Source organism: Venturia canescens, chromosome 5, assembly GCF_019457755.1.
Source record: "Venturia canescens isolate UGA chromosome 5, ASM1945775v1, whole genome shotgun sequence".
Taxonomy (NCBI): Eukaryota; Metazoa; Arthropoda; class Insecta; order Hymenoptera; family Ichneumonidae; genus Venturia; species Venturia canescens.
This window is the reverse complement of record NC_057425.1, coordinates 22,269,598-22,283,274: the sequence shown is the minus strand read 5'-3', so window position 1 is coordinate 22,283,274 and position 13,677 is coordinate 22,269,598. Positions and strand designations below refer to the sequence as shown.

Here is a 13,677-nt window from a genome sequence, read left to right as displayed (position 1 = left end):
TCAAAAGAATCAAATAACAAGTAAAAAATAAAAAACCGAAAAATCGGTCTTGAAATCATTTTGGAAACCGATGCCTCATTCTTCTTATTAGATTCGAACAGCTAAATCAACTGAAAAAAATTCCATCTAATTTATGTGCGGCATTAAAATTTATTATATTAATTCGAGGCCAAGTATTTTCTAATGAATTGAAAAAAGTTACCACTTGAATTACGTGCAGCATTAAAATTTATGATATCAATCGGTGGACAAGTATTTTATTAGTAACTCCAAATTTTGACATTATTAAATTCTTCTAAGATGCTTTTAAATCCAGAAAAATCACATGAAAGCTAGTCATATGTTACTCTATGGTGGCAGAGACTTATAAGAAAATCAATTCTTCTCAGACTTTCAGGTTCCTCTGGTATTATTCACAAAATTCGACGTCGATTGGATCGATACAAATTATGTTTAAATATGTGTTAAAAGTACTTGTCCGGCCCATCACTTTCCGTTTAAATTGTTCATCCCAATAATAATCAGTGCTTATCTAGAACTGATGGATCACAAGTATCCATGCAGAGGGAATTGAGAGAATTATCTTCACGTAATTTTTACATAATTGCACTAATTTAATAAAAAAAGCAAAGAAATTGTTGCGCAATATACAAGGCATATTATTATGAAAATAATTGTACATAATATATATGTTCAAGTTTAAAAAATAATTCTCCAGTTTGTATTCAATGACGGCAATTTTTGCTTCTCACTTATTCTTCCAGCAAACGAATTCCACTCGGAATAAGAACTAACCTATACTATTATTAAGAACATTAAACTAATAATGAATCGCATTTCAATAAATGTTTAACCGGATTCTGCCATACAATTCCATTTTTTCATGATTGATTTTTATTTAAATGAATAGTGATGGGCCGGACAAGTACTTTTAACACATATTTAAACATAATTTGTATCGATCCAATCGACGTCGAATTTTGTGAATAATACCAGAGGAACCTGAAAGTCTGAGAAGAATTGATTTTCTTATAAGTCTCTGCCACCATAGAGTAACATATGACTAGCTTTCATGTGATTTTTCTGGATTTAAAAGCATCTTAGAAGAATTTAATAATGTCAAAATTTGGAGTTACTAATAAAATACTTGTCCACCGATTGATATCATAAATTTTAATGCTGCACGTAATTCAAGTGGTAACTTTTTTCAATTCATTAGAAAATACTTGGCCTCGAATTAATATAATAAATTTTAATGCCGCACATAAATTAGATGGAATTTTTTTCAGTTGATTTAGCTGTTCGAATCTAATAAGAAGAATGAGGCATCGGTTTCCAAAATGATTTCAAGACCGATTTTTCGGTTTTTTATTTTTTACTTGTTATTTGATTCTTTTGACACTTTAAAAAATAGATACAGATTAGTTTTTGTTTTAATATAATGTTTTTTCAAGATTTATGAAATTTTTTTCGAATTGTTCTGTATTTTTTTTTATAAAATAATTTTTTTTACAATTTAAAAAAAAATTTGTTTTAAGTTTTTTTTATGGATGGAATTATCAGCAAACGAGGGACCATCAATGTACTTGTCCCAACCTTTTTTTTCCTAGGGGAAGTTTATGGTTTGATATCACGTCTTTTTTCTCAAAAGTTCCTTATTTATTTTCAGTTGACTATAAGATTTTAGTTTGAATTTCTATGGATTATTTATGATTTTCGTCTTATAACTTTGGTTTTCACGAAAAAAGACCAATTTTTCGTCAAAATAGTACTGAAAATATTTCGTCACAGGTCTGTCCTTGGACTTTGGCAATTTTTTTCTTTGTACTTTGATATGTTTTGTCAATTAGAAACCCAAGCACACGGTCGCAAGCGGGTTGGAGGCCGGGATATGATTTTCGGCTTATTACGCTGGTTTCCACGAAAGAGGACCTATTTTGCGTCAAAATTTTACTGGAAATATTTCGTCACAGGTCTGTTCTTGGACTTTGGCGCTTTTTTTCCTTTTACCCTAATATGTTTTGTCCATTGGGAACTCAAGAGCATGTAGCAATGCGTGTTGCGGGCTGAGATGTGATTTCCGGCTTATAACGTTAGAAAAAAGAAAGGAGAAGAGGAAAGACAGATCAAATTCAAGACACAACAAATCCAACAGAATTGGCCATTTTTAAATGTCGCTTTTGCATTCTGAATCTAGACGTTTTCGTGTCATCCAAAACATGCCCCCGATGAAATATATTTCCAAAGTTTGCAAGTGGCCGCTGAGATCCAATTATCTACAGTTTGATAGTTGCAGAAAAAAGGCACGCGAAAACATTTATTGTGTCAGAACTCAAAGAAGCAAAAAAAACTGAGCGTACTTAATTCTACAGAGCAACGGAAATCAAAGACGATTAAGGTACCTGCATTGGTTGTGGAGAAAAACATTTCATTTCAGGATAATTTAGAAATAAATTTAGAAATTAAGAAATTTAGCATGGAATTTAGAAAAAGGAAAATTAAGTTAAATAGTAAAGCTGAAAACTATTGTGATGAATTTTTGAAATTACATGTTACGGTTGGAGTAAAAAATTAAAATGATTGGCACACATGCTGCGACACAAAAATATCAAAGTTTGAAGTTATTCGCTCCATACCGCAGTAATACAAACTTCAATACTATTTGAAAAGAAACACTTTAAAACTTGCTGAACAAAGTTCCATTTCATATTACTATAATCAAAGATAGGGGATGATACTAGCACATATACTTATCCACAGAAATTTCAAAGTTCGCAGGTATCTGCTGCGATTCAATGTATCTGTGCAATTAGTTTGGAAGACAGCAATTTCAAATCCATCCATAAATGAGCAACTGAAGACTTTTCTAATGAATTTTTCACTTCATATTTATGTTACGGTGAGAGTCAAAAAGTAAAATGAATGGCACAGTATATAAATTTTATAGTTTGCAGATTTTTGCTGTATTTCAGTGATCCAAATATATAGTATTATAGTGAAAGGGTGTTAGAAGTCATGATGTTACATTAAAATGACATAGCGCACATAAGATTCAGAAATTCTGTAGGTTTCCATGATGTTGGCAGGCATTATACTCAATCGAATCCAAAACTGAGCAACTGTAGACTTATCGTAATGAATGTTTTCACCAATAATTCCACATTTGCAGTTTGCAGAATAGGAATACTCAACATACACGTTATTTCATAAGTATTGTTGTCAAAATTTGTGTTTGCCTACCGCATTCCGAAGATTTAACTTTTCATATTATCAGCAAAAAAAGCATCCAAAGACGTTTTGGAACAAGTTTCAAAATTTATTACTCGACAGGCCAGGTGGAAAATGTATAACTACACTTATATCAACACCAGAAACTGTTTTGAGAATCTGGTATACAAAATGTGCGAATAATGATCATAGTCGAAAACCACTTGAATCAGGTTACCACAACCAGCATGAAGAAATGGTAGAAAATTAAAGGACACATATTGGGCAACCAATTAATAATATATATCGATCGGCTGCAAACCGATAGAGTCAAAACAAGGATCGGAAAGGGCAGAGCCAGACTCAATAGGAAGCAAAATATGGGAATATTCAAAAATAATGATGACACAAAAAATAAATTAGAAAACATTTATTCGATTGGAGTTTCTCACATTATATATACTAACAGTTCCGTGTGTTCTTGTTTTATTAATTATCAACCATAATATTTCAGATCGCAAAAAGAAAATTTGACGTTATAAGTTGACGAACATTTTTTCTTACAACTTCCAGATCTATTTTTGATAAACTGATTTGCCTTATTTATATTATTCACTAACTATGCGAACGTATGTTACATATGTCCCGCACTTCGTAACGTCAAACCCCGGCCGGTTCGTTACCACACAGCATCAAAGGGAACTCGTACATATAACCTACATAATTACACATGATATATAATCACGCAACTGACGATATATTTACACTGAACAATATTCCGCGCACTCTGGTTTAATTGAAAGATTATCTCAGTTGACACTTATTTCCAATCGAATGAAATAATGAAATCTTAAAAAGTTTCGTTGACATATGCATCGCGCATTTTTTATATTTTTTATTTGCACACACAGATCACAGTCTACATTTACGCGGCCGCTTTTATACCGGTTTAGTATACCACAAGTTTTAACAAAATAAATTTTAACCACTTTTCACTAACCATTTTCATTTATTAATTAGAGTCCGCACACAACAGCACTTTGGGATCATAACCTCACCTGTCAAAATGACGTTCAGTATGAAAACAAGTCTCGGGTGGTTTCGGATGTGCGTATTGATGTATTGATATCATATAACCTATTTACGAATGATATAAATGATAAACTTATTTTCAGTCAAACGAATTAATGAAATCTTAAAAAGTTTCGTCGACATGCACCGCGTATTTTTTTATTTTATTCTTTTTTACACACGTCGGATCACAGACTACATTTACGCGACTGCTTTTATACCGGTTTAGTTTAGCATTCCACAGGTTTTCGACAGGCAACCTATGGAATGCTAAACTATCTCATCTAACGAAGTGGTACTATGCACTTCGTTAGATGACCAAAGTTTTCTGTATTTATCCCACACGCGTTCCATAATGTCAAAACTCCGTTTGTTTGTACGATGATCGAAAACTGACACATGGTTTATATATATATATATAATATTCACGGCGTCTGAGCGCGGTCGGGGTAAGACTCAAAAGTTAGAAGGCCTAAAATGGCGAACAGGCATTCTGTATAACGCATATATAGATATACAGAATGCCTGTTCGCTATTTTAGGCCTTCTAACTCTTGAGCCCCACTCGCGGTCGGCCTAGCAGCTGGAGGAGCCGACATCGTTGAGCCAATCAGAATGCGTAGAGGCACAACTCTACTACCACTAACTACGTCAAAACGCGTATACGTATACGTCGAACTCGTGATGTGTCGGTAACTTTTGCATAATCTTGAGCCCGTGCAAAGTTTTTTCTCAGCAAATACGCCACCGAGAATGCTGATTTTGGGCTCATTCGACAGAGAACTTCTTAATTAGCTTAAAGTTCAATTTTCAAAGGCGTACATAACTCATGAGCTTCGCTATTAAAGAAAATCACATGCCAATTTTACCCCCACCACCGCGAATCGTCTTATTCAGAGAGAGTATAGTCTCGGCGAGAGCCTCGGGCCAGCAGACGACAGGGCTGTCAATGTACTTGTCCCGAGACTCTACCGAGTCTCTTGATATAGTGACTTTGGCGTGATATATTGTTCAACCATCTGTCAGTTTTTGATGGCATGATCAAATTAATAGCAACAGCGATCTAAATGATAAAATTTCGGCGAAACAGTGCGAGCTGTATTCAAAATTCTTATATGACTATAAAAAAAAATGTTATGTAAGTTTTGTGAAAACCATGTGGGTTAGTTTACCCTCATCGCAATCGGTTCGCGAGTATTTGTTATATAGGACATATATTAGTATTGGGAAATTTCTCCTTGTACAAATTCTTTGATTTTACTTTTATTTATGACATAATTTTGTTGCAATCCTGGTTCTGGTTCTTTAAACATTTTCAACGGGAGTTATGTGAGAAAAAAGAACTTTCGCTCGTTATAACCTCTCAAACGTTCTTTAAAAACAGAAAATTTATGTTGTGTAATTACATTATAGAAAAAATTTGCTTGGTTGTATGTAAATGAATGCAAATAAAGTTTGAAAAACTTTGGTGAAGTAAGTGTCTAATTCATAGTATTGTTGTCATATTTTCTTTCATTTCGTTTGGCTGTGTTCACCGGCTCCTTTAATTTTCCCACCTCCTTAGCTTACAGTATATCCATATCAATTTAATTCGAGTGACTTTCGTATTTTTATTCCCTCATATTGATTTCAATAAATTGGAAAATTCATAACAAAAAGTTTTCACGATTGCTTGTTCATACACCCGAGTTTTATAAAAATCTTTGGGCCATGTAAGTGCATAGATATATTCACTTGAGTTATAGCATAATGAATTTGGAAATTTATTTCAATAACGCATTGGGTGGTTAATTTTCATGATATCAAAATTCGTATCTTCGAAATGCAATGAACACCTCTAAAGTGCGACAAAGTCATGAAGCGACATGTATGTTGAGTATTTTCAGACCATGTTTGCGATTGGCATCATGGGTTGAAAAATTCATGTGTATAAGTCTACGCCTGATAATTTTTGGATGTGATCAAATATTTTGTCTGCGTATAACCATGGAGACATAGAGAAATACAGCATTTTGCTTGCTTCAACATGCAGCGTATCTGTCACTTTTTTTCTTGAATGTGACATAATAAGTTTCAAGAATGTGGTTCATGGAATTTTGAAGTGGTTTGCCCCATAGCACCAAAGTTTGTATTACTGGTATGCAGCAAATATCTATGAACTTTGATATTTCTGTGAAGCGTAGGTGTGCCAATCTTTTCACTTTTTGGTTCCGACTGCAATATATAAACGAAGATACATGAAACAATTTTGAGTTCTGTTCACTTTGAAGTGCGCTGTCTTTTTTCCTTTTAGTTTTGGCATAATGAATTTTATGAATCGGTGGCAATTTTTTCTTTCTGTATCAAAATTTAGATGAATAAATTGCAGCGGATACTTGCAAACTTTGAAAATTCTGTGTATTGACATGCACGCTAGGTATTAGCACTTCCTATTTTTGATTATGAAATATAGATACTTACAATTAATAAAAATTGTAGAAGAATTATAGAATTACGATATGGATTACTAGTAATAAATAACTCAAAATAATGATAAATGATACAAGAAGTCAGCGATGGCCTATTTATGAATGACATAAGAAGTTATGTTTTCAAAATGCAATGGACATATTAATAAATAAGCAATTCTGTTGGTCTTGACGCACTTCATAGTTTATCTTTTGTCTGGTTGAACCTTGGTGCCTACATGCAGAGTTTAAAAATGTTGTGCATCGACGTGGGTGTGTCAACTTTTATCTCTGGGTATGATAATACGAATGAAAAAGATTGCTTCAAAAAGTCCTTAGAAACACGTTTTTAAATGAAATAAAAATTGGTAGCATTAGAATTCAATAAACATATGTGAAAATTGCGAATTCTGGTTGACTTGGTGAACATTGTATATATTTTTTTCTTTCTCCTTCTATCCAATTTTAAAGAAAATCAATCAAAAAATTCATTTCATTGAAAAATCTTCATATTTTCTTTATTCACAATGATTTCATCAAAACTATTGAAAACAAAATTTATAAATGACGAGGGAAAATTCCACAATCATACAAAATATTGAAAAACCTTACGGAATATGATTTTAATCCCACAAAATTATGGACACATTCGAAATAGTTGAAAAATTGAGGGTATCACTTGAAACATTCGAAGAATATCAAACTGTTATAAATTGTACAAAACTTAAAGAAAATCATAGGAGAACTTATTTTTAAATATCACAATAGAAACATTGGTTAACTTTAGAAAATCTTATTTAAGAATATTTTTTGTCGTTTAGAACTGCCATAGAAAAAAGATTTGATATCAAGCCGTAAAAATCCTCACTCGGAGAAAAAAAATTTGGACAATTACATTGATGATCGCCCGTTTTCTTATTACACCACAAAGAATGTAAACAAAACTTCTTAAGTCACACAACGAAAATGATTTCGAACCGTAAGAAAATATCAAATATATTACAATCCTACAGCAATCATGTATAATACTCTTCACTAGTATACTGATTGTGCGTTATCAGTCTTTTTTCGACGAATCGGATGTTACAAGCCAAAATCATATCTCGGCCTCCAACCTGCTTTCCACTATGCTCTTGGGTTCCTAATTGACAAAACATATTAGAGTACAAGGAAAAAAATCGCCAAAGTCCAAGGATAGACCTGTGACGAAATATTTCCAGTACAATTTTGTTGAAAAATAGGTCTTTTTTCGTGGAAACCAATGTTACAAGCATTAAATCGTAAATAATTCATAGAAATTAAAATTAAAATTATATAGTCGTCAAAACATAAATAAGGAACTTTCGAGAAAAAAGACGTGATATCAAATCATAAACTTCCCCTAGGGAAAAAAAGGTTGGGACAAGTACATTGATGGTGTCGTGTTTGCTGATAATTCCATCCATAAAAAAAACTTAGAAACCGATGCCTCTTTCTTCTTATTTGATTCGAACAGCTAAATCAATTGAAAAAAAATTCATCTTATTTACGTGCAGCATTAAAATTTATTATATCAATTCGAGGCCAAGTATTTTCTAATGAATTGAAATAAGTTACCACTTGAATTACGTGCAGCACTAAAATTTGTGATATCAATCGGTGGACAAGTATTTTAGTAGTAACTTCAAAGTTGAACATTATGGAATTGTTCTAAGAAGCTTTTAAATCCAAAAATATCACATGCAAGCTAATCATTTCTTGCTCTATGGTGGCAGAGACTTATAAGAAAATCGATTCTTTTCAGACTTTCAGGAGCTTCTGATATTATTCACAATATTCGACGTCGATTGGATCGTTACAAATTATGTTTAAATATGAGTTAAAAGTACTTGTCCGGCCCATCACTTTCCATTAAAATTGTTTATTCAAATAAAAATCAGGGCTTTTCTAGAACTGATGGAGCACAAATATTCATGCAGAGGGAATTTAGAGAGTTATCTTCAAGTAATTTTCCCTCAAGTGCACTAATTTAATAAGAATGGAAACGAATTGTCCTGTACTATACAAGGGATGTATTTGTGCATCGATAAATAAAAAACATTATGCACATTAAATATTGAAGCGAAATACACTGACTTTAACTCTTTATTTTATCTTTTTATCGACATGGCACGCACGAGTGTTTACACCGGCGGCCATGATGAAAAACTGTCACTTCGCGAAGCGGCGCTCGGGAAGTGAGGCGCTCAGCGCTGCCAACTTAATTTCGTTCCACCAAAATTCCCTAGATTCATGAAATTCTTTATTTTATTGAATATCAATTAAATAATCTTTTTCTTATTAAAAATAATGATGCGAACTATTAAAGAAACATATTTTGAACAAACGGGTGTAAATTTCAGGTCAAAATTACTCAAATTTTTAAGAAAACTTTTCGTTGCGAGATAAAGTGCACAGTGCGCATGCGCAATGACCCACTTTCAACAGACGCGTGCAAGAACGTGACTTTTTGCAAATTGGTGAATAAAGCTAAATAAAAATAATCTTGTGAATGAAATTAATAAAAAAATAATGTCAAATAATAATAAAAGTCATAAAATCGATAAAAATTCATCTGAAATTCGTTTTATTCAAAATTCATTGAATTTCCACACATGCGCATTGTGACTCTAGCTCAATTCGACGAATTGGGACTCACGCGGGGCCTCACCGAGCCAATGAGAGAATTTAGCGTAGGAGTCCCTGGTTCAAGATTAAATCACTGAGCGAATCATGAAACGGGACAAAGTCCATCATATTATTATTATTATTTCCTTTGTTTGAAAGGGTATAAAAACCCGAGCGCGGAAGCTCAGTTGGCTAGTCTCGTCTCGAATCTCGCCACGCTAAGAGCCAGTCACGTCTCGAATCCCTGAGAGCTCGACTCGCATGCCAAAACAAAAAGCCAGTCTTGCCTTCGGATCTCGCCGCGTGCACTCACCTTAATTGAAGAGAATAAAGAAACATAAAAATTTTTTCGCTCATTTAAATAGCTCTCAGAACAAAGAGCAAAATAACATCGCTCATTAACACTCAGAATTCAAACAGAATAACACCTTTCCTCCTCACGCTAGGAGGGCCGGGTTCATTCGATTTCGTTTGAACTCAAGAATCCTAGGTGAGTCTCCGATCTATCCAGGAGGGCCGGGACAGTACGATTTCGTTCTGTCTCAAGATTCCTGGTAGATTTCCTATCCTTTTTCTATCCAAGAGGGCCGTGGCCGTTCGATTTCGTTCGGTCACAAGATTCTTGGGTAGAATTCCTACCTTTCCACGCCAGAAGGGCCGGGACAGTTCGATTTCGTTCTGTCTCAAGATCTCTGGGTGGATTCTTTTCCATCAAAAATCATTGTTCTCTGAGTGGCGATTTAATTGATTAAATTCATTAAAATTAATAAAACCAAGCACGTTTCTTTATTCTCCAAACGAGACATCGATTAATAGAATTTTGCGAGTCAAACAAAATATCATTTTCAAATCAAATTGAGCTTATTAAATTAATCAAAACGAATTAACTCACTGAAAACAATTTAATTGGATTGTATCGAGTCTTTAAGAGTGAAGACAAAACAATAATTCACTCGTCAAAATAAACTTGTATTGTATAGAATCAAAAAGTGAGTCTCTAAGAATCATAGCTCAATTGTTCAATTCCTAATTTAAAACAGCGTTGGCAAAATAAATCAGAAATTAATTATTACGAGCGAGACTATTAGTGCGAGCGTAAATTCACTGTCGATATTATTATTGTTATCATTGCGAAAAGTATTAGAAATTTGACATTAAATAATTGCGAAAATTGTCACAAAGAAAAATACCGGAAATAAAATTTTTCATGCAATTAAAATAAAGCTAAAAACACGATTTCAAATAAAAAGCCTTTATTTTTGTGATTTGGTTCAAAACAATTTAAAATTGAATAAAGCATTTGTCATTTCAATTTAATTTCATTTTACTTTTGTTTTTCCTTCATGCCCGCTCTTCTTTAATATAGAATTGCTCGAATCCAGGCGTGACGGTGTGCGAAAATTGTCACAAAGAAAAATACCGGAAATAAAATTTTTCATGCAATTAAAATAAAGCTAAAAACACGATTTCAAATAAAAAGCCTTTATTTTTGTGATTTGGTTCAAAACAATTTAAAATTGAATAAAGCATTTGTCATTTCAATTTAATTTCATTTTACTTTTGTTTTTCCTTCATGCCCGCTCTTCTTTAATATAGAATTGCTCGAATCCAGGCGTGACGGTGTGCACAAGCATTAACGTACCGTTACAACTATTGGCGCCCGAACAGGGACGGGCATTGCGTAGGAAAAACAAGGGTTAGTAAATTCAGTAAATGAAAATTATTCGAAATCTCAAAATGGCTGATAATAAAGAACAAATTGATAGCGCCACTGGCGATTCGGGATTTCAAAATCCAGAGCATGAAATTCAATCAAACGATTTCACGACCACGTTGCCTCCACCCGGTGCGGGGGACATTTTCAATGAATCTAGAGCCAATTTTGGGGACGAATTTGGAAATAAAAGGAATGAAAATAAGGAGGTGAGGTTAGAGGAATTCGGTACGCCTAAATCGGAAAAGGGAAAATTAGAATTTGGAGAAATAAATAATCAATTGCTTGTCAGTTTAATCGAATCAATGCAGGAGATGAAATCTCAAATGCAGAGTATGGCGAATGAAGTCGCGAAAAATAATCAGGCGACAATTGAATTGAGAGCCGAATTTTCTGAAAAATTGACCGTCATGCAGGCTAAAATAGCTTCGGACGTTCATAGCATATACGATCCAATCAAACGTCATGTTACGGGGCTTACTAGAATTGTGCAAGAAAACGAGGCCAAAAGCGCCGTAATCGAAGTAAACGTAGCCCAAATTCAACTCGACGTGAGTGCAATCAAAAAAAGGGTAGAAAATTTGGAGTCAACGGACAAATTACAAAGTCCAAATACAGAGAGCACCCGGATCCATCCACGGCAGAAGGAAATTCCGGAAGAACAGGAAGAAGATGAAGAATCGGATGACGATGAGGAGCAACAACAACAGAGGCCAATTTTCCGAAACGAAATTTCCTCAACCAACAAAATTAAAATCAAGCCTCCAACATTTGATGGGTCGAGCAACAAGCGGCCAATCAAATTCATAAAAGAATTTCGACATTATTGCGAGGTGACAAACCCGACGTTCACCGAAATGAAATATCTACTCAGCCAATCGCTTGAGAAAGCCGCCAAGGAATGGTGGGAACTGTTCGAGGACCAAGTTAACAGTTTCGACGACGTCGAAAAACGATTTACAAATCGATTTTGGAGTCACGACGTACAGCGTAAAGTGCGTAAAGACCTGGAATTCGGGAGATATCCCGAAAAACCAGGCAAATTAACAAAAGTCGAGTATGCAACTCGGACGTTTGGAGCGGCTCGAGATTTGATTCCGCCACCGAGCGATCCGGACATTGTTGCATCGCTTTCGCAGCACTTTACGGAGGAGATTGGAGCCACGATCATAAGTCGTGGGTTCGAAACCCTCCAGCAATTGATCGAGTTTCTGGAGAAACTCGATCAAAGTGGGCCTGTCAACACGGGAACTGAGGAAGGAAAGCCTCAAAATCAAAAACCGAATAACGACAGAAATGAGCAACGGCCATTCAAAATGCCTCCGCAAAATAACTGGAACAACAATGGTTACCAGAACAACAATAATTTCAATCGCGGCAATCAAAACTGGCAAAATAATCGCCAAAATTGGAACCAGAACAACGGAGGATTCCAAAATAATCGAGGTAACAATGGGGGCGAATACCAAAACAATAATGGGTACAACCAACAAAATCGCAATTTCAATTACCAACAGAATTATGGTAATCAACGGCCGAATAACGGAAACTTCAATCGGAATGAACAAAATAGCGGGCAAAACAGAGGAAACAATCGCCCAAATTACAATCCTCCACAAAATCAAAACCAAAACTGGGGACCGCCGAATCAAAATCGGGGACCGCACCAAAATAATGGGGGATATCGGCCACCTGCGAACAATAATGCGCAGCAACCACCGATTCAAACGATTGAGGCGCAAATAGAACCTCAACCATCAACATCGAAAGCGGGAAACGCGTAGGCGTTGTACCCGCAATAAATACAAACAATCGAGAAAATGAAAATTATAGAAAAGTGCGAGGTACAACGGAAAACAATAATGAAAATCAAAGGAATAAAATTAAAAATTACCCGCACGACGCATTAAAAATGGACCTCAACAGTGAAAATCAAATTCCGATTAATACAATTTTCACTGATACTAGAGAATATTTGATGGGAGAGGAGATCAACGGCGAAGCAGTCCCGATTATTGAATGTCCGGAAATTTATGCGAAAATTGAAGGCATTCAGGTGACAGCTCTCGTTGACTCCGGATCGAAAGTAACTACGATTTCGGAGGAATTTTATCTCGAAAATCGAGAAATTTTGAAAAATTGTCCACTTTTGCCTGTGACGGGAGTCACGGTGAAAGGTGCCATTAAAGGCAAAATGACAAAAATTAAACATCAAATTATGGCTGTAACTCAAATTGGCAAAATAAAAACGTTTATGAAATATCTAATTATTCCTGGCTTAATAAGGGATGTATTGTTGGGAGTAGATTCACTCCAACCGTTAAAGAGTTTGATTGATCTGGGAGAGATGTCTCTCCAGGTAAAATATAATGATGTAACTGAGATCATTCCCACAGTGGGATCATTTGAAAAAGAAAAATTGATTGAAAAAGAAATTAAAGAGGATGTTCAAACAGTTTTGATTGGAGAAAGAGAGAGTAAAATTGTGAAAGATTTTGAAAAAGAAGTTAATGTGTTGGGAGAAAATAATGTAGTTGTAGTTGAGATGGGAGAAAATGAAGTTAATGTTTTGGGAGGAATTTAAAAAATTGAA

The 13,677-nt window shown here is 34.5% G+C and overlaps 1 protein-coding gene across 1 annotated transcript; it reads left to right on the top strand.

The window, feature by feature from the left end:
- Positions 1 to 11,107: 11,107 nt before the first annotated feature.
- Positions 11,108 to 12,868, top strand: LOC122411399 (myb-like protein W). The gene has a single exon (XM_043420147.1). It carries the CDS (start codon positions 11,108 to 11,110, stop codon positions 12,866 to 12,868), a length of 1,761 nt encoding a protein of 586 aa, XP_043276082.1.
- Positions 12,869 to 13,677: the final 809 nt, after the last annotated feature.

Coding starts and splice junctions, on each gene's coding strand:
- LOC122411399 (XM_043420147.1), top strand. CDS start 11,108: ATGGCTGATAATAAAGAACAAATTGATAGCGCCACTGGCGATTCGGGA.